The 21,756-nt window shown below is 37.5% G+C and overlaps 1 protein-coding gene across 1 annotated transcript in view; it reads left to right on the top strand.

Annotated features, from left to right (window-relative positions):
* The window catches only part of CUL1 (cullin 1), a 55,543-nt gene that overhangs the window by 1,588 nt on the left and 32,199 nt on the right, over positions 1-21,756 (top strand). The window contains exon 2 of the mRNA XM_076330743.1: positions 14,720-15,012. Within this exon, the coding sequence (XP_076186858.1) occupies positions 14,873-15,012 (140 nt within the window). The 5' untranslated portion in view covers positions 14,720-14,872. The remainder of the gene's footprint in view (positions 1-14,719; positions 15,013-21,756) is intronic.

The following is a 21,756-nucleotide window of genomic DNA, read 5'->3' as shown; positions in this document are numbered from 1 at the left end:
CCCCCTAATACACTCACATATCCCGATGCTAGTTTGGGAAAAGAAAGTCTGTCATGCAAATCCTTTTGGTAGGACTAGGAGGAATGGTCCATGGGGACCAGAAATACCTAGTAGCCACGTAACTTTAATTAGGCCAAATATTGTTTGTAATACCATATTGTGAATTGCTACCTAGTTGATATGGAGTGTGTTTGGAGTATTCTCTTTGGAGAAGTAATGATATACTGCATAGGTATCATGGTACATAGTTTTTACTCCAAAGATGCTCACAGTGAACTGCTGCAATGTTGTGTATTGATGTCTGTGTGGCATTGACACTTTTTGTCTCTGCTGGTGACTCTACTAGAATGAGGTCTTTTCCCCCCGCCTTGCGACTTCTCTTGTTTCTCAGTATTTGTCACCCAACTTCTTATTTTACATCTTTCTTAGTTGCTTTGGTTCTTAAGATTGGTTATGTTTCACAATCGTATTATCACTATGTATTTGAGGTGTGATTGAAACACTGGACGTAGTTGTCCCATGGAGGTGTGGGGAACACATTCGATCTCGGGAGTAATTTATACACCTAACTCTAGAATCCAGGTTCAGTGCCTAGCGTTAACAGGTTCTTATTTTCTCAGCTGAGTACACGCAGATCCTGATAACTCAACAGCAGCTCAGAGCAACTGAACTAGGCTTCTGATCTGAATTACTCCTCTGGAGGAAACTTCTTCCATTGCCTATCCAGGGATCATGTAGAGAACAGTTTCTTAGTTTAGGCACCTAAATTACACATATGCACCCCGCTCCTCGGCTGACAAAATAGTTGTACTGCTTTAACTAAAGGATTTTTTTTCCACCTTAGTCCTTTTTGCACTGGTTTGAACTTGCCTTATAACTTGGGCCTGTTACTTGGACTGTTGGCATAAGAAAACTGCATTGCTTTAATTTAAATAATTTAAATTATTTTAAGCTAAATTAATGCTCACCCTTATTTGGATACTGATTTGGGGGTGGCTTTTTTGAATTTAGCTTATTCTTAGTGTTGGCGTAAAGTCTTACATTCTCAGTATTGTTTTCATAACAATACAGCTAGTCCTTTGAGAAAGTTATCTCGGATATTCGGCTTAAAAAGTGTTTTCTTACAATTTATATGTTAAGATCTCTGAGTACTGCTTTTCATCTGTTGTGTTTCTCAAGTAGTGCCTAGTTTTGTGTAGTCACAATTATTTCAGTGGGGCCCAGCTTAATGATGAGTCACATCGTGGGTGTCAGTGGTTGCATGAATTGGGTATACCTGGAGTCTTCTTTCTTGGCATTGAAGTTTGTTGTTTGTTTGTTTTTAATTCCTAGTGGATGAAACAGCTTTAAAGATGTCCCACTTGCACTTATACCACTCTCAACATCAAAAATATGTATCGTGAATGTTAAGTGAGGGGTTTGTCCTAGGAAGAAGTTGTCAGTGTGTTACAGGTGGATACCGATGTCAAGTGTGCTACACTTTTCAACCAGGATTTTCTAACTTGCTGAGGGCAGAATCAGATTAAAGTGTAAAGTGGCTGGATCAGTGCAGCTGTTCGACAGCATGGCCACGCTGTTGTACTGGCTATGTTGTTGTACTTCCCGTGCTGTCCAGCAAGGTCTGTCTGTGTGCATCGGGAGGAAAACAAGGGTAGGTGTCCCACTTGGATGGGCATGCCAGGAGGATGTGCACAGGCAGTCCCAGCAGCCTGCAGGTCGGTACAGTCTTCCTGCTGCACAGAGCTTGGAGGAAAGAAGAGTGTGGAAAGCTTGGTCTTGGAAGTTCTGCATGTGCTTTAGGAATGCGTGAACTTGCTTTAAACTGACTACTTCGGTGCCAGCATTGTTTTTTGGCAAGAGTAAACTCATAAAAACTTTTTTAATTGCTGTATTTTTCAAGATAATCTTCATGTAAAGAATTGGTTGTTGGAACCAACATTTAGAGGCCTAGATAAAAATTGTAACCTATATAGGGTGCAAACTTAAACTACTATTTTTTGAATTTGTTACGGAGACCATTGAGGTTTCCCTTACTTGTTAAAGGAGAATTTTCAGTAAGGAAAAGGCAAGAAAATTTAATGGTTGGAAAATTATAGAAAACTGCTGAGCTTGTCTACATAAGTAACTTGCTATTTTGTTATAAGAGTTGTAGGTTTATCAGTGGAAGAACGACTACAGATTGACTATTGATGGTTCTACAACAATGCAGTTCAGACCTGTTAACCGACATGTCTAAATGACTTGGTAATAAAGTTGTCTTGAGCTGATGTGCCCTGCTGTGGTGCTGTAACTTGTAGCCTTTAACGTAACTACAGAGGTGGAACATTGTCAGATTTAAACACTCGTCGCATTATCCAGCATGAGTAGTTATATGAGGTTTAATCAGGGAATGGTTGCAGTACAGCTGCTGGGAAAAGCACTGTTTTAGGAAATAATGCATGTCCCAGTGGGTAATTTTCTGACAATTTTCTTTTTACCCACAGAACGTGTGATGCCACAGCAGTGAATTGCATCGTGTTGCTACCTCACCTCTTCTTATAAATGGTACAGATCAAAATCAAATACATTTTTCTAAATAAACCAAACATTTATTACATTCCACTTAATTTAATGTAACGTTTTTCAAATCCCTCTTTGTCTGTGTACCTTGAAAAAATGAATGAAGGCTACTGTGAAAATAGGAAAATACTAATTCCATTTTGCATTTTAGGAAACTGGTATAGAGTCATACACAAGTTTTTGCCAGAGTTGGGATCTTTTGTACTTTATCCTCAAGATTGACCTACCTTCTTTGCCACCTGTATCCTGGACTTGTAAAAAGAAGCATGACCAGCAGGTCAAGGGAGGTGATTCTCACCCTCTATTCTGCTCTTGTGAGACCCCACCTGGACTACCGCATCCAGCCCTGGGGTCCCCAGCACAAGACAGACCTGTTAGAGCGGGTCCAGAGGAGGGCATGCAAATGATCAGAGGGATGGAACACCTCTGCTGTGAAGAAAGGCTGAGGGAGTTGGGGTTGTTCAGTCTTCAGAAGAGAAGGCTTCAGGGAGACTGTATTGCTGCCTTTCAATACTTAAAGGGGGCTTATAAGAAAGATGCCTGTAGTGACAGGACAAGGTGGCAAGGGGCAATTGTTTGAAACTGAAAAAGGGTAGATTTAGATTGGTTATAAGGAAGAAATTCTTTACAATGAGGGTGGTAAGACACTGGACCAGGTTTCCCAGAGAAGTTGTTGATGCCCCGTATTCCAAGTGTTCAAGGTCAGGTTGGATGGGGTTCTGAGCAACTTGATCTAGTGAAAGATGTTCCTGCCCGTGGCGGGGGGTTGGACTAGATGATCTTTAAAGGTCCCTTCCAGCCCAAACAGTTCCATGGTTCTGTGATTCTTGAATTGATTCTTGAATAAACAGTGTAATTTTGATGTGGTGTTCTTCTAAAAACTCAGGAAAAATTGATGTCATCTCCTTTCTTTCCCCTTTTGATTATTCTAGTTTTGGATTCAGAAGGTTTCACTGCTGTAGCTTGGTCTAGCAGATATGAAGCATTGCTTGACAACAGTAGTAAGAATAAAGGGTCGAATACATTTTCTCTGAGGACTTTGTAGTTATGTACTAGATTCGAATATCAGTTCAATACCATTGACTTCTGTTTTTCTTTAGATTAGAAGTACCTAAAGGTGATATAAAATCCTCCTTGTCTTTGGGTTTCATTAGATTTGCTCTAGTTAACGTTGCTGTATGTCTCAAACTTGGTGTTACTGTGAAGCAGAAATGGAAACTTTTTATTCACGCATAGGATGGTGAGGATCCGTGATGACTGAAAGTTTTTGCAGTGTGGGCAGCTTCTCACTCTGCTCTGGTAATGTACTGATCTTTTGAAGACACGGACATGCTTCTCATCTCCCATTTTCATGGAGATACTGGTGGTTTTGCTACTGGGACCCAGATGTATCCAATTCATTAATATACAAGGTAGACAAAAGTTAATTTTTTAAATTTAAAGCAGGGAGCTACAAGGGTTTGGGTTATTAGGAATGCAATTTCAGCCGTAGCTGAACTCAGAAACTTCTTGTTTGTATTTTTAATTTGCGTCTGATGTAACTTGGCTTTTTGTTGCTCTCTGTGTTTAAAATTGGACAATATCTTAATGTGGATTAGAGTTCAGAAGTAATGCTGCTGCTGTGACCTTAGTTCACCCTGTTCTGCTCTGTAATTTAAACTTAATTTCATATGTAAATTTGCAAGCTCCTCTAGTCTCGGAGCAGTGGAGACTGTCATCTGGAAGTTTTATCTAAAGTTGGGAGGACAGAATTGAGGGGAAAAAAGAGGGTTATAGGAAATAGTTCTTGTTTTGTTAGCTGCTGGTCTTTCCATCTTCCTTTTCATGGTGGTATTGTCATGGGCAAACGTTCTGCTTGCTTCTGGGTAGCCAAAGGAGAAACTTTTCACTGTACAATTGAAAATGTTTTTTAAAAATTTCTGCATTTTCTTAAGAAAACAGACTGTTCTCTTACTGTGCTTTTTTCAGAGATAACTTCGGAAAAGTTTTGTTATCTCTGAAAGCGTGCCTTTGCTAGAGTGCCATCACTGATAGGAGTAGTGTAAAATCAAAATGTATATGCTTAAGTAAATTAATTAAATGGATTTTGTTAGGTTCTAATGCAAGCTTAGCTTTAAAACAATGGTGCAAGCTAAATCAACAAGAAGCAGGATCTAAGTGTGGCTGTTAGGGATGTGCATCAATTTTAACTTTTACAAAATTAAGTTGAACTGTTTCACTTCATTAGAGGTCAAAACTGATTAAAAATTTGCTGAAAATTATACTGAATTTATGTGGAACTAATGTGAGGTATAAATTCTTTGCTATGGGTTAGGGCTATTACAGTTCAGATTTCATAGTTGAACCAGAAAAATCATGTATTAATACCTTACTAGACTTTAATGAGAAAGTTCTCATTCTTTTTCTTGCTGGCTGTAGGAGTAAGTGCGCCTTGTCAGTATTTAGGCATCTGGAATGAAATATGTAGGAGCTGTACTGTTCATTGCTAAGTGTTTGCATCACTATACCATTGTAGGAATCTACTTTGCTAGCAAATATATCTGTGCACTTAATGTAGACCTGATTTAAAAACAAACAAACAAACAAAAAAAAAAACAACAACAAAAAAACCCAAAACCCCAAATGATATAGGGGGCAGCTTTCGCAGGGTAGTGATTTTGTCACATGCAGGAAATGAATGCAAGTAACTACATCAGTCCTTGATTTGTAGACTGTTTTTACTATATGATAGTTGCAATCCTTGTCGCTTCTGAATGAAACGTTAGCATGAAGGTGAATATAGGAGGAAGCTCTTCAGTATTTAAGCCATGCTATTGTGGTATATTTGAACATCTGAAAATGTCAGACTGTTTGCAAGATGAATTGCTGTGACCGTAATCTTTATTTATCAATTGAAGTGGCAAACTGCATTGCCTTGACCAGTTGAGCTCTTGTAAGAGTAACAAGATGGAAGATGTTGCAAAATTAGCAAGCTGTTGGGAAGAGATTCCAACCGGAGTTGTTTTATGCTCGTTAACGTTAGTACTTCTTAAAGTTACTGTTAAGAATCACCACCTTCCAAGAGCATGGGAAAACTTTGTATGGAAACATTATTACAGGTAAAAATTCCTGTTTGTGTCAAGAGGTCAGTATGAAAGTATATGTTGTGGTGCACTAAGTGCTGTTACAATGGAGGGGGATTTGTGTCCGGGTTCTGGCAGAGATCATGCTGTGTCTGAATTGGAATGTAAGACCATACCAGAGTTTTCTTGGTGGAGATCAGTAGGATCACGGTGTTTTAGCTTATTAAGTTGGTTTTAGTTAAAGTTTTGATGGCTGGTAAGAGCTTTTAGGAAAGCAGTTATGTGTAAGAATTGTCCTCGCAGGATCATTAGGGTCTCTAAACTCGCCCAAGATATTTCAGAGTTTCCAGAGTCTTCTATGTTTGTTCTTGCTAAATTGCATTTGATATGACTCCCCACTGCCACTTTTTTTTTCTTTCTAAGAAAAACAAGGTGTATTATTCTATCTAGCATTGTGTTTTCATGGCTTGTCCTCCCTCATTTTCCTTTTCTGCATCTTCCTGGCTAACTCAAGAAATCCATCTTAATGCGCGTTGTCCTTCAAGGCTTATGTGTATTTGGGTGTTGTTGTTGGGGTTTTTGTTGTTTTTTTTTTTTTTTAATGCAGGTTGCATCTATATATAATTAAGCCAGAGAGAGAGTGGGAATACTCAAGGCCCTTTGTCCTGTGTAAACCTTTCTTCCTCTTCTTCAGTGCGCTCATATCTTGACTTGATTCTCTCTGCACACAGTGTTGCTTTTTTCCCTAGTCTGCAGTCTTCCTCTTTCCAAGACGTAAGGGCCGAGCATAATCAGTGTTTTAAGAAACTATGAAGCTTATCACTGCGGGCTTAGTTAAAAAACACTGTAGGGTCTGCATCCTGTTTGTAGCACAGGAAAACCTGAGAACTCAGGTTAGAAAGGACATGTTCAGTCAAGGAGTAGTCTAAAAACTTTGTACACAAGGATTACTTGAACAGTAAAAAAGTGAACTCTTTCAAAGATGGCCAAACAAAACCTGAAGAGTTTTACCCGTATAGTAGTGTTAAGGATATAGTCCCTTACATTATTTGCAAAGTTGATATTAATGCAGTAAGACTACCGTGAAACTTTTCTTGTTGGCAGGATTGTTAATATTGACCAAAGTTTACTTCAGCTGCAAGTGCAGAAGGGAGAGTTTGCTAGTATAGATGTATCAGCAAACCTTGTCTAGTCTAGACCTAACCTCTGTTTAATAGGCAGCACGTATATGTTTTCTTTTTGTTTTGTATAAGCTATTGCATTACTGTAGTGAGATCTGTCAAAAGTTGCAGGAACTGTTTGCTCAAGGAAGACAAGGGTAAAGCTGAAATCAAGAAGTAAAGGAAGAATGTTAAAGCACTAATAAAAAAATAGGCAAAGAGAAGTGAAAAAGCGGCACACTCAAACTTGTTTGGTGCTCTTCTGAGGAATAGTCATTTATGTTTTGGAAAAACCATTGTAGTCAGGCATCCAAATTAAAACCATGTCAGTTAAAAAGGCTTTTAGTGAACATGATCATGCATAATTTAAGTAAATAAGAAAGGCATAAAAACTGCAATTCCAAGTTACTTCCATATATTCTGTTGAAATTTGAAAATAAAGGTGAGTTTAGGTGTCTTTCTAGCTGTGAGCAACACATGAAAGCTTTTGTTTTATTTTTTCAGCTGGCAACTGTATCACTGGCACATGAAGTAATGTAAGGGTGTATTCCTTATAGGGCTTTAGATACCATTGATCAGAGCTGTAGTGCACAGAGGAGAGGGCGTGGGAAGAACACTGAAGCCCGGAATGAAGACATTGTCAGGGAGGTAAAGCAGCAACTGCTCAAACTTTACACCAAATTTACACAACTTGATATTAAACTACTGGCAAATTGAGCGTACTTGCTTCTACTCTAAACTACTTTTTTTTTTTTTTTTTTTTTTTAAATGCTGCACAGAATGCTTTTACCACCCAAAGACAACTTTTGGAAGGGAGGAGTGTACGCGTGCATACATCTGCCTTTTCCTCATAATGAGATGAACTGAATTTAACTCTCTTGAAAATAAAATGAGCTAAAGCTTTTCACACTACATATAACTCAATATTTTGTAATAATACAGAGGAACTGAACGTTGTAATTTGCATAATTTGTCTCTTAAATATCTTTGCTATTGAAAAGGGAGAAAAGATTCTGATATTTCTCTTCTAGTATTGATATGATTTCTGGAATAACCATTTTTTACGATAGCTGTGGTTTCATTTTGCTGGGGCACAGTGGAAATGTCTGCTATAGACAGATTCTCCAGATTTTGATTAATTACACATTTGTAGCATGTAAAGTGCTAAGGACATTACACTTGCTCCTAGTCTTGCTTTAAGGATCGGGTCACTTTACATGCATAAACTGTCTGCCTAGTTTATAGTCTGTATATTTAGTGACCTAAAATACTTCTGGACAGAAATGTCAATGCTATAAAATGTTGCATGCAGGACCATGGCTCAACTAAGCTATGTTACATTATAGTTTTGAGCTCATGATGGTAACGTCAACTGAAGTCAAGTAAACACAAAATAATTAATTTGCAGGTATATGAATATAAAAAGTGTCTTTGAAATCTTAAATTGTGAGTGCAAGTGATTATAGGGACAAAATAGAACTATTTCTCTTGTCTCTTTCCACTCCATCAAACATAAATGTGTGCTAGAATGGAGGTTGTGTCCTTTATGCTTCAAGAGACATTTTTTAACCTGGAAAAAAATTTCTGAGAAATAGCTTATAAATTGTAAAGGCAAAGAAATAAAAGGTGAAAGCAAAGAGAATTTTGAAGTGTCTCCCCACCCCGCCCCAGTGCTTATATCTGATTAATCATGTAGATTGTACCTTACAGGCTAACTAGCGGTGGAGGGAGGTATATTGTTCTCAGCTCTGTACTTTGCATTTACATGCCTTTTCAAAAGGTGTGTGTTTGCATGACTTCAAGAGGAATCTTAAGCCTGGTTTGTAGGATGGATCATTTGCAGTGTCCTATCTGTGAAACTGTCTATGTTTGGTAAGAGAGGATATATGAATAATAAATTGACTTCTTTGGTTATGAGAGGGGTTTGGTTTATTTTTTGGTATGCCTTGTATCAAGCCTAACACTGAAAACAATAGATGTGCCTTTGGATGCTTATTGTAAGGCAAAAACTTGCCAAGTATTTTGATACGATAATACTTTAGGGTCACTTCGACTGTAGCAATTTTGAAATTTATGTGAGCTAGAGTATAAACCAGCATCCAATATCTGAAATTGTTTTTAAAATAGTATGAGAACAAGCAAACAGCTTGTGTTAGAACAAGGGTAGTGTTTAATGTGCTTCTGTTTTAGTTTTTTGAAAATACTTTTTGTGTGCTTGTGTCGTACGGCATTGGTTCAGTACATATTGCGTATCTTGGGTAAATAACCTTAATAGTTGCCTTGACTCAGTGTGGAGGTAGCAGAGACTTTGAGGGAGTAAAACTGGTTGGGAACCTTTCTGAGTGTTGCTGTTTGCTGAATACAAGAGCATCTGTTGAATTTCTGGATCAGACTTGCTGAAATACAGCAACAGGAGAGCAGGATAAAGTAAGTTAGAAGAGTGAAGCTGGAAAACTGGGGAGGAAGGAGTTTGGCAAGAGGAATTTAATTTTTCATTTTTAAGTGTGTGGCTGTATTAAACTTACTCCTTTTTCTTGTCTTTTGAAGCCAAAGATTAAATGTTTATTATGCTTTATCCTTTCAGCACAGAGGGCTGATATTTTGTTTGTAGTGGCCATTTAAGTGAACATGGTCACTGTACCAATTTTTACAAAAGTTGTCAAACTGCAGCCAGTGTCCAAATGAACTTGTACTGTATTTTTGTTACTGGGAAACTTGCATTCAGTTTTAGAAAATGAATTTGAGGCAGTGTACAGAGGTGAAATTCTGACTTTTAATACACACTTGTAAACTTTGGAAACCTCGTAACACTAAAGGTCTTTGAACTTATTTTTGATGGCATTCATTCTACCGTAGCTTATTAGTGAAACTTGCTTCTCTTCCCTAATGTGTTTGGTTTTAGTATGATTAAATCTGGTCACCTTAGCTCAGGCTATTAGGCATGACAAGAATGTTCTCCTCATGTTTGAAATTAGACAAGGCATAAAATATGTGAACATGATGTAAGTCTAGGTCCTGTGCCTCTCTACTATGTCTTTAAAAAAATGCTATCTGGGCTCTTGGGTCAGCTGGAAAACCTTGCTCTGGACGTGTAAGTTCTTACTGGGCCAAGAAGCTGACAACCTCAAATTCTATCTAATTATTGAAGAAAGCTATCTTGAAATCTGTAGTTTAGAAATAAGCGGTTGTGGGAGAACAACAGGTGATGCATAGGCCTTGGAGCTGTGAAGCTGAAAGTTATGTTGCATTAGGACATAAAAATGAGGTAGTTGCTCCAGCAGATGGCTTGAGATGCTGTAAATCTGGTGGGTTTTATTATGTTTTTTTAGATAAAAGTAGGGTGGTTAACTTTCAGATTTTCTTATAGGCCTCATTCGGCATACGCATAATTTTCCTCAGATGGGATATCTAAAAGAAATACCGTTTATTATTAGACAACCAGGAAAAACAAACCACTGTTTTCCAATGCAATGTGTTTCCTTGCATATGAGGTGTGTCATGTTGTGTGTCCCCCAGTAATGAAAAGGAGGGAATAGCATTTCCCTCTGTCCTTCAAGGCTGTTGTTCTAAAGTTTTGGCAGAAATATTGCTTCCTTTTGACAATTGGCATGGGCAGAAATGACAGTCTTGTTTGACAGTGTTTTAATTGCAGTGCTTGAATGCAGGGTTGAAAGATAGGATGGCTTTGAACACTGTCACACTGCTGTATCAAATTGTGTATATATCAGCTGGAAACTGCAGGGGTAATTTTTTTTTCACGTAAATATAGCTGGTCCTGAACATACAATGAAGTCTGGGTTCTCTGGTCCAGAGCTACAGAGCGGATGTTGCAACTCGGGCAGGTGGTCCTGCCCATGAAGCGGGTCACCAGAAAGTTTGATCTGTTTGGGAGAGAAACCATGGTGACGGTCAGTTCAAGACTGACTTGTGCATAGTCTTGCCAACAGCACTTTGGAAGGTGAGAGGTGTCACTGATGTAAAGGTTATGACTTAATGATGAGGTTTTAATTCACCTGTAGCAATTCATGGTTCTCGGGAGGGCACCTTGCTGTTGGCAGTTATGCACAGGCCAGGCACTGAGAAATGATAGACTAGTCTAAACTCTCTTTTCTCCCTCTTTATAAGTTTAGCAATCAGGACATTGGATAAAGAGATGCAGTGTAACTACTGTGGACCAGATTTGACCTTCCAGAATTGTTTGCCTAGGAGAGGTTTTCTGTGCGTGAATCACAAAAATAATTTTGAAAACTACACTTACACTGTTCACATGAAATAAAACTTCATATTTTCACTGGGTGTTTGTGTATAACAACAACTGTACTGAGTAACAAAGCCTTGTTTTACCCCTTCTCTCTTCATACATGTAACACCATAACTTAGTTTAACCACTAAGTACAAATGGTTGCTTTCATAAATATGCTTTTGTAGTTCAAGTATTCTTATGTAGTGAAACTTTACTCCTGTTAAGGTAATATATTAATAATTACCTTTCTATTTTTCTGCACATGAATAAATCTGCAAAAAAATTAGTAGTAGTTTATAGCATTATTCATCTATTGCTTTATTTCCCAACCATGTTAACTAGTAACTAACTGGAAGAAGTAAATTATTTGAGTCTAGGAAGTTAGTGACATGATGCTATCATTCTGTATTCATGCCTTTAATTGCAAAATTCGAATGGGAAGCCAGCCAAGGGATAGTGAGGTAATGTTGTCAAATGCAGTGGAATTTATTGCTTATAAAGAAAAGATATTTCCACATAGTGGACTGCATGAGAAAATAAAAATCAAAATTAAGTTCTTTCTCATGGCATTGTTTTTCATGGCTACATCCTGACTTAAATACAGAAGGTTACTTTACAGGGAGGGGAGGGAAAATTAGTACAGTGTGAATGAGGAACACCTTGAGTTTAAAAGATCGTGGGAAAAGGTAGTGTTTGTAGGTGCACCAGGGTACATAAAAACTAGGAGATGCTTAGAGAAGAAAGTTAAATATTTCCATCGTCTTAGAGGGGGAAACTCCACATCCGCTGGACAGCTGGTGAACGCAGGCTTGCAATGGAAGGGTGGCTGCCTCTTACTGGCACCTGAAGAGACATCTCAGTAAGAGCCCCAACTGTTGTTCCTCTGCAGACTGCCTGGGAAGGGACCTTGGCCCAGCTGTGAACTATTGTAACAGTTATTATGCTTTCTGCTAGCTAGCAAGGGGTTGGTCTTTTGTTATGAACTTTTATACAGCAGTGAAATATTTTGTATTAGTTACGCCAAAATATTTTTACTAAAATGCACTCTAATTCTAGGCTGCTTGCTTTCTGCAGATCAGTAAGAGAGTAATGGTTACTCTCTAAGAGAGTAAGAGAGTTACTTTTTATGCATACTGCAGTCATAGTAGAGTTATAGATTTGTAACCGTGTCTTCTCTTGCTTGTGTGGAGAGTTCAAATAGTACCCAATTTAAGGAACCAAAAAGTTTCTTCTCCTGGACTGTAGACGTCGAATTAATTTTCTTGGTTTGTATTGCAATGCTGACTTAGGATCATAGTCCAAGATCAGAGGTGTGTAACGTGCACAGTGTTTCCCGCAGTAGAGGCAAATGGCCACTCATGGACCTTTGTTCTTTCTGGCTTTCATTGCTGAGTCGTTTGTTCTTTCTGGCTTTCATTGCTGAGTCGTGAAAGTCGTCATTATTAGTACTGCAGCAGGTTCGATTTCCAGAAATTAAAGAAGTTAAATACAAATAAGGTATGATCTGTATTACACTTCAGCATGATGATGCATTATTCCCATGTGTCTTTAATAACCAGTTTGCTGTAATTATAGAAACAGAATGGCAACATTAAATTTTAAGTGTATGTTTTATAAGATATATATTGATTGAATAATTGTTTCTCCACCTAATTTTCTAAGTAGTTGTTGCTCATGTAAAAAGAAAAATTAGCTACAGAAGCAGTTTATGTTTGATTGAAATGAGACAGTACTTGTTGCTCACATTGACATAATTAAAATACTTCTCGGTGTTTTTTACTTAAAGCTTGAGATGTAAATGCTTATGGGTGATGGATAGCAAAGGACTATGAGGAGTGGTAATTTCTGTGTTACTGCAGTAAGACAGAGTCATTGACTAAAAAAACTGAAGAAATGTCTCTATCTTAGGTCTTTTTAGGGTCAAGGACAAAAGGCAGTAGAGAAGTCCTACAAATAATTGAGCGGGGGTCAGGGAGGGTATAACAATATTTAATCTTTAAAACAGTGTGAAACCTGGAGTGGAACTTGCAATAGCCTAGAAGTGGCTGTGACAAGCATCTATGACATACTGTAGATCCTGAAGGAATATCTTTATTTTCCGCTGCTCAAATAATAGGATTTATCAGGTCTTGGCCTATACTGTCCTTGAAATTATGGAAGGGTTCATATGAGCCTTGGCCAGCAGGCTCCGTTACAGGACAGGTTTATCATAAAGCTGTGTTCTTGTCTATAGAAGCATGGCAAAAAGTCCTCATGTGTTTCACTGTGTTCTGAGTATTTCAGTGAATGGTCTCTAGGTTACAGAATCACAGAATGGTTTGGGCTGGAAGGGTCCTCTAAAGGTCATCTAGTCCAACCCCCCTGCCGTGGGCAGGGACATCTTGCACTAGGTCAGGTTGCTAAAAGCCCTGTCCAACCTGACCCTGAACACGTCCAGGGATGGGGCATCCACAGCTTCTCTGGGCAACCTGTTCCAGTGTCTCACCACTCATTGTAAAAAATTTCTTCTTATATCCAGTCTAAATCTGCCCTCTTTCAATTTAAAACCATTGACCCTTGTCCTGTCACTATAGTCCCTGGTAAAAAGTCTTTCTCCATCTTTCTTATAAGCCCCCTTTTTATATTGGAAGGCTGCAGTAAGAGTAAGTTGGTCCTGAGTTATTACAACTCTGTTATTTGTGGGTTAATTTTTTAAATTGTGTTACTTCCTTTGTAATTTTTGGGTGTCTTCTTAATTTTATTGCTACGATGGATGAGACGTTAAAATTGCAAAATATTTTTAAGGACTTGTGTAAAAATGGATCTTCTCTGCTCGATATTCTCACTAGTCCTTTGCAGGTGACTGTTTTCCTACTCTGTCATTTCACGAGGCTGATGAATTGATAACCATCTCTTCACCACCTCCCAAACTTTGTACGCTTAAGCACTCATGGGAGTAGTGCATTTTCTTAGTTTCTTATTCTTTCATTCACAACTCATGCAGTCTTTGTTCTGTGCACTCCATTAGTTGTTCTTTCTTCCCACCATTATTGGCTGCATATCCTCTTGCTGGTAAGATGACATTGAAGGAAGTGGTGTTCATTTACTTAGCAAAGAAATCAATGTAAGCATACGTTTACCAGATAGAAAAATTCTCTGCTCGCAAAATACCTTGGACTTTCAGGTTACCTGTAATAGAATCTCAAGTCTGGAAGTTACTGATAAATAGTAAAAATAATAAATAATAAAAAATAAAATAATAAATAAAAAATAGTTATTTTTAGCATCTTCTGGTTAACCTTGGATATCCATCAGGATTCTTGTTAAACAATGAGTTACCACAGAACCCTGAGTTGTTTGGAAATACTGGAGTTTTACTGTTGTATAGGGAGGAAACACTTCTTAGTAGGATAGTGTCTGCTGCTTGGAAAGATTTTTACTGTTACGTTTTCTTATTAGCATTAGGGTTTTGTTGTCAGCAGCACTGACTGAAGTACCTACAGGCTTTGGACAGATCTGGACACCTAACAGTCACATTTTGTAGTGGATTGCTGAATTGCAAAATTACTTGGTTCTGGTATTTCAGATCTCATCATGGATTTCTCATCTGTGTAAAAGAAAATGTTTCAATGAAATCATTAATTTTGTGTCTCTCTCTCTAGTGTGAATGAATTTGGACTGTCATATAACGTGTATATTTTATTTTCCTTTTGCAGATTATCTTCCCAGGAAGCATCACTCTTTGTATGTAAAGAATATCTCACTGAGTTGCTGCAACTGAGTTTAGAATGTTACTTGACTTGTGATTCTGATGGAGGAATAACCGGATCTCAGGCTGCTGCACTGGAAGACTTTACAGGAAATACAAAATGTCATCTAATAGGAGTCAGAACCCGCATGGACTTAAACAGATCGGTCTTGACCAGATATGGGATGACCTAAGAGCTGGAATTCAACAGGTTTACACGAGACAAAGTATGGCAAAATCCAGATACATGGAACTCTACACGTATCCTAATGCCTCAACCAGTTAGTACTTTCACTATTAGTAGATTAGAGATAGCTTTTTACTTTTCTAAACTCAAAATTGCTTCACAACTACTTGACTTAGTGGCTTTTAAGAATATATTTTTATTTTGAAGATTAGCCTTTTCTATTTAATCTTACTGGCAAATAAGCAGGAACAGTCTGTTGTCTGGAAAACTGTCTTCATAATTATGGTTACTTCTGAATTTCAGGCTTGATTACTATTATCTTTGACAGAGCAGATGTTTAAAGTGATTTTATTAATAGGTCTAATTTTGAGTCCACAATAACAGAAATTTTTTCCTTTATATGTTAGTCTCTGGCATTATGCTGCAGGTCTTATTGGTAATAATGTCCAGTTACCTAGAAAATTTTTCTCTTGTCAACCTCAGAGTAGTACTGTACTCCTTGAGTTGGTTTTATAATTTTCCAGCTGGAGTGAGAATGCGCCCAGTGGATTTCTCTTGAATTCCTACCTTGCATGAGAGCGCTATTGAAATTTTCCAGCATCTCCCCATTCTGGGAGTTGTTATAAGATGCTAAAAGGGGGTTGTGTTCATCCTTGTACGTGTGTGCTGCAGTACTATTTGGAAGATTGTAGCAAACTTGTTTCTGTCAGGTAGTGCGTAAGGATCTTTTATAACTAATTTGAAGGAGAGATGTGCCTGTTGCTGTATTATAGCTTCAGTGTTTGACTTCAAGACTTTGTTTGGAAAGTGAGAAATCCTTCTTTTATGTTCCACCTATAAAGTGGCATGTAAATGGATTTGCTGAGGAACCACCTCTGTTTTGCATCCGTTGTTCTGTGTTCACTCTTGTAACCTTGTATTGCTCAGTAGGATAAGCACTGCTTAAGAAGATGGTGGTACAGCAAAGTGTGTAGACATATGATGGAAGAAATGATGACTGAATACGTTTCCTATCTTACTTTAGTTCTGCTATTTTTCTTTATCAATTTTTAGAGGGGTTTTTTTTAAATAGGTTATTGTTCTGGTACATAAATTAACGTCTAAAGCTGTTGTTGGCACTGATTTGGAATTGCCTATCAAACTTTAGTCTGTGTTAATTTTTTTGAAGAGACAGAGCTTTTATAAAAGAGGAGCTTGAAGGCTGTAAAGCAATTAAATCTGTAGTTCTCTGGACTTTCTAAGGAGATAGAAAAGTTTGTTACCTGTACGTGTAATCTCAGAGTCGATGTGTAATCATACCTGTGCCTGCAGAATCCATGCTCCTGGGGGGCGTGGGAAGAACCATGAGCAGTCTGCTGAGTGTTTCTAGGATACTTCTTTAATTGTGATGGGAAGATGAAATAACATTTGGTTTAGGGTCAGAACTTTTTCTAAGACTTAAAATGACTGATTTTTTGCAGTGCTAGGTTCAGTATTGTTCTTGACTGAATGAAACAAGTCTGCAAAAGTTGAATGTCTAATAGAAATCTGATATGTAGTAGAACCTCTGAGAGAGATTTCTCTTCCGAGTGCCTTTAATATATCCCTGTTTGAGTTCTATCAAGCAGGGCAGCTGAAGACTAAATACTTCTTACAATGATAATGTTAAAACACTTGCTTTTTTCCCCTCCCTCTGATGTTCTCAAATATTCTTGGGACAAAGCTGTAAAAGGGATATGTTGTCTATTAACTAGTCATTTCCTTCTTGTTGCTGCTTCAAGAAGTTGTTGGGTCCAAGAATAAGGATGGTTTTTGTTACTTTAATTAGTGAATTCATTTAGTGGGTAATTTTGGTGGTTGACTTTCGTTTGTGGATTAATTTAATAGACTGGTAACTCAGAATACTTGACACTGGTTAGGCAAAGGGTTTTTAATCTGCTACAAAGATAACAATGCACTTTGCATCCTATACCAAATGCACATGTTCAAAAGTTGTACTTAAAAGATTACTCTTTTTTCAGTATCTGTAACACATTTGCTCAGTCTTTGCATACAAGCAAGTCTAGTAGATTGACGGACTTTTATTTCGGGAGGCTCAGCCTCTCAAACAGCTTGGTTTGGAAGGCAAAAGAGATGCAGATGAGTTTCAGCTGCAGCTGTAATTGGTCTGAAGATCAGCCCTACTTACAAGGTTGCTGGATATGACAGCAGTTTGGAAATCTTGTGCAGCAGACAGTTTAGTCATTTCCTCATGCTTTTTTGTCCTTTCCCCCTCCCCCTTTTTTTGTTTTTTGTGTGTCAGGGTATTGCTTCTGAAGTGGATTCCATTTCATCTCTCTAATTTATAAGAGGAGGAAGAGAACCATGCATACAAGCAAAACTGCCTTTACTGTGTCTTGGTATTGAATTTTCAGTCAGAATTGATTGGAGATGTGGAAGTTTTTGTTGTGCCTTGTTCAAGTTATTCTGGGAAAGAATTGGAAGAGTTACGCAGTTCAGACGGTTTGGACCTCCATCCAACCTCCGCTCATTTTCTTTGTTCAGAGTGTCTCTTTTTGTGAGACACTAGATTCAGTCTCCGAATACAGGCCAGAGTTTGTACTTAAGGTGGGTTTTTTTCTTCATTCTGAAAATACTGAAGAGATGAACCAAGAAACCTTGTTTCTGAATGGTGGTTCTCAAGATCCTCATCCCTACTTTTTCTAATTTAGATTCATTTGTGGTTCTGATTGCAGGGTGTATTTTTTGTCAGATCAGATGACCATCAAATGTTTTTCAGTACTGCGTATACTTTTGTGATTCCTCTTGCCCTGCCAGCTATGCCAAAGCACCTAACCAGAAGAGCAGTCCTTTATAGAAGTTGTGATATTTTTATTTACCACTCCCTATGTGATTATGAAGCTCAATGTACTAATGTACTTTAATTACTTTCTGAGGTATGTTCTTTGTGTTTCCTATTGAGAATTTACAACTTCCATATAGAAACAGAATTCCTTTAGAATGGTGCTTGCTGTGGAAGGCGAGACTTTGTTGGTGGTGGTGGTGTGTGGTTTGTTGTTTTGGGGTTTTTTTTTCCCATGTGTGAGATTCTTGAAAATGAAATCCTTTATCTGGATGCTTTTCTGTCCATTGCCCAGATAATTAAGTTATTTCCAGTAATGAAGAACCTAGTAGCTCCTGCAATAGTAACTAACATCTTGTGACAGGCTGTACTGCAAGCTAGCATAGAATTACATGCCAAGCATTGACTTCATGCAGAAAAGAGAAATAGTCAATAAGATTAACTAGATTTCTAGGAATGGTAGACCTAACAGCATTACTAATGTTGTGAGGGAAGGGCCTTATTACCCTCCTTTTCCTTTAGTGGCAATTAGTTTGGAGGCTGTTAGCAACAGGACTGGGTTGTAAAAGTCAATGTTAGAGCAGTGATAAAGTCACTCAAGAGTTACTCCTGGAACTCAGGAGGACAACAGCAAGTTTTGGTACACTGCACCTGAGAGGGTGGTTCACTCAGAAGTAATTCTCTCTACTTTATGCAAAGGGAAAAAGTTCAAGCTGCTGTTCTGCAACAACAAAAAAGGAACCCCATTTGTTGCAATTAGTCAAGGAGTAATGAAATTGTAGTATCAATGTATACAGAATATCTCTCCATGGCATTTAGTATATTTGGAGGAAGCTGCCAGTTAGTCTGTCCGAGAGAGAATTGTGTTTGCGTGTAGCAAGTTGCGAGCTTCTGTTTTGAATTGTTAGTGGAAGACCTATTACTTTGTTTACTAGAATTACTCTTACTCAACTTACCAGTCACTTCTCTTTATGGCCACCGCTTCTTAAACTCCATTTGGCAATGATAAAGTATTCAAACATCTTGTGCTAGTTTTCTTTTTTTTTGCAGAAGGTGATGCCCGTTTTTTAAACTAATCATATGGTGAATCTGCAATTTATTTTTCTCAGGCCTAATGGTGTGAGAGGATGAATTGGGATTTACATGCATTTGGATTTAAACTCTGCAGTGGAGAGAATGAAAGGATTTTGTTACTCTTCTTGTTTTACGTACCTTAAGCAGATTCTCAGACCAGGTATTAGACTATCAGAAAACTTTACTACACTATATTAAATTAGCATAATTTTTCATAGTGGCTTACACAAAAAGTTGAATAACTTTGAGATTCTTATTTTCTTCCTCCAAGCACACATCAACTTCTCAATTTCCAGATGTGATTGGTGAATGGAAAGCTTAGTGGTGGGCTTTTATTTCATATGTGTGTACTTTTTATTTGAAATGTCAAAATGACTTTTTTTGGCATAAACTCATGCTTTCACTGTCTTGATCTACAAAACATAATCTGAGAAGCATCTTTAAGAAATTTTTTTAGGCAGTGTAGTTAATTTATGCCCATAAGGAATAGAGGAACCTTTTTGTCCAGTTTTGATATTTAAAGAAAATTCAATTGGGAAAAATAAGACTGTTTAAAGATTCCAAGTACCATTAATTTATAACAAATAAGGCTTTTATCTACATTAAGATACCTTAAAATCTTTTTATTGATAAGAAGATGAGTATGCAGTACTGTGGAAGGTGTGGTTGTTTTACTAAAGTGCATCTGCGATGTCCAAATTGGCTTTCAAAGTCTTTCTAATGTTGGGTACATAAAAATCATACTGTTGATTTCAGCGGATCCTATAATACATTTGAGTAGTTGTGTTTGGCGTAATTATCATATAGCTCTTACGTGAAACTTTGAAGTAAAATGGCTGAATTTACTATGACTTAAAATTTGCTCGAGTCTTACACCCATAAATTGGATTTTACGAATGTGTTTCTTCTATTATTGTTCCATTATTAGCCACAGTAATTCTTTTCAAAAGTAATTGCTTTAAGTATTTTAAAGTAAGGTTAGGTAAAGGTTAGGTTGTTCTGTCACATTTCATTATTTTATGAAAAATCTTCTCCTTGTTTCTGAATTTGCTTATTGTGATTCAATTTTGTTAACTTATTTTAACTAAGTGGTAGTTACCGATTATACATTGGACCAAATGTAAGTAATTGTACATCACAAAAGGTTACTGTAATGTGTTTTATAAGCTGGGATTTTTTTTCTCAGATATTAGCAAGTGGTAAAGGAAAAGATTATGTTAAACATTAAATAATTGAGTGTAGTATGCTTACATTTTAAAAATACCAGATGACTCAGGGTAATCTGTCTGTTCATAAAATAGAATGTATAAATACATTTAACATTTTTTTGCCTGTGGATAGATTCAGCACCAGTAGTACATGTTGCACAAGCAAAACCATGAAGCCCTTCTCTTGGCATCCATTTGCCAAGGTCTTTTGTAGTTGCTTCTATTGCAATCCTTGTCCTAGTGGCTTTCACTGGAATTCCTGTATTTTAGTAGGACTTTGGATCAGCAGATGTATATTAAAACTGTGAGAATCTTTTTTTTTTCTGATCACATGAATCTGTTGTTACCAGGCAGCATGGTATGTTGTTTTTTTCCTGAACAGATTATTATGCTTTTTCTGTACAGAAAAGATACTGGGGTGTTAGGGCATGAATTTCTTAAACCTCAGAAACTGTTCCACTTTCTCTTGAGATTCTCTCACTCCAAGCTATTGTTTCACTTTAATGTCAAATTGGTCAAGGTCACTCTGGATACATCAAAGCAGCCTCCGCTGTCTGCTGGTATTAATCCTGCTTATATTCAATATGATATTTCGTAGCATTTCTCATGTACCAGTTAGTGCTTGTGTGGAATGTGAAGGTAGAAGTAAATGTATTTGTGTTCGAAGGGTATATAATACACTTTTCCTTGCATGGAAAGGTAGGTATTATTGTATGGTTTTCTGTATGTTTATAAAAAGTGCTGCTTTGGTTTGAAAGAAGTGCAGAACATGTTTATATTAGTGTGATCAGTTCCTTTTTTTATGTTGTTCTCCACAATGATTGCTTGCTGTTCTACTTGCTTTTAATAGTAACCAAGAATATTCTGTACAAAACCAACTTCTGTCAATGCAAAGAACTTTAAACTTCAAAGCAAGTGGTTCTTACACTTCCTGGCATAAAGACTGTACACTTCGTTTATGCATTTGGCTTTGAAAATTTGTGTTTTCCTTGTAACTCAGTGCTTCTCTGTGACTCTTTTGAGTTTATGCCACGAAGAGGGAAACAAGAAGTTATCTATTAGTCTTCAGATGGCTTTTGCTAGAAGTTTCTCAGATCTCAGACTTGCAGAAACTTGTCTGAGCTCGGTTATGCCTGGATTTTCATAGCAGCTGCGTGGCTGATGCTGTAATAGCTCCTTCAGTCTCTGCCTCAGTTCTTCCCTGACTAAAAAGGGGATGGTTTAACAGTGCAGTGGTATCTGATCTAAAGACTTAAATGTGTAATTGATCTTAGGATAAAGGTGTATTGAAACACAAATGGAGAATGTGTGGGGTTGGGGGCAGGGTCTTTATTTTTTTGTTTGTTTTCTTTGAACTGCTTTGTGGGTTACCTGTAACCCTTCCTTACTGGATGACAAACTCAAGGTACTTAAAATAGGCTCTTGCTGATACCTCCCTGAAAAGAATGAAGGTTTCTGGGGTTTTTTGTTTTACTGCTGCTCCTCACAAAGCTGAAGTGGGTGTTTAAAGCACATGTTCTAGAAAGTGATTGATTTTTGGCAACCTCATCATTTCAAAAACTTGTGCAAAATTTCTTCATCTGTTTCACTCATGAAATGTTAAAATCACATAGGCATGTCCACTTCTCTTAGCAGCTTTACTTATGCATGAGGTGGTTTTGTGAGGTTCGCACAGCCTAATCTTCTGGACACGCAGGAGATGAAATGGCTTTAAT

Source organism: Aptenodytes patagonicus, chromosome 2, assembly GCF_965638725.1.
Source record: "Aptenodytes patagonicus chromosome 2, bAptPat1.pri.cur, whole genome shotgun sequence".
Classification (NCBI taxonomy): domain Eukaryota; kingdom Metazoa; phylum Chordata; class Aves; order Sphenisciformes; family Spheniscidae; genus Aptenodytes; species Aptenodytes patagonicus.
Note: the sequence above shows the minus strand (reverse complement) of the source record. Positions and strands in the feature narration are given on the sequence as shown.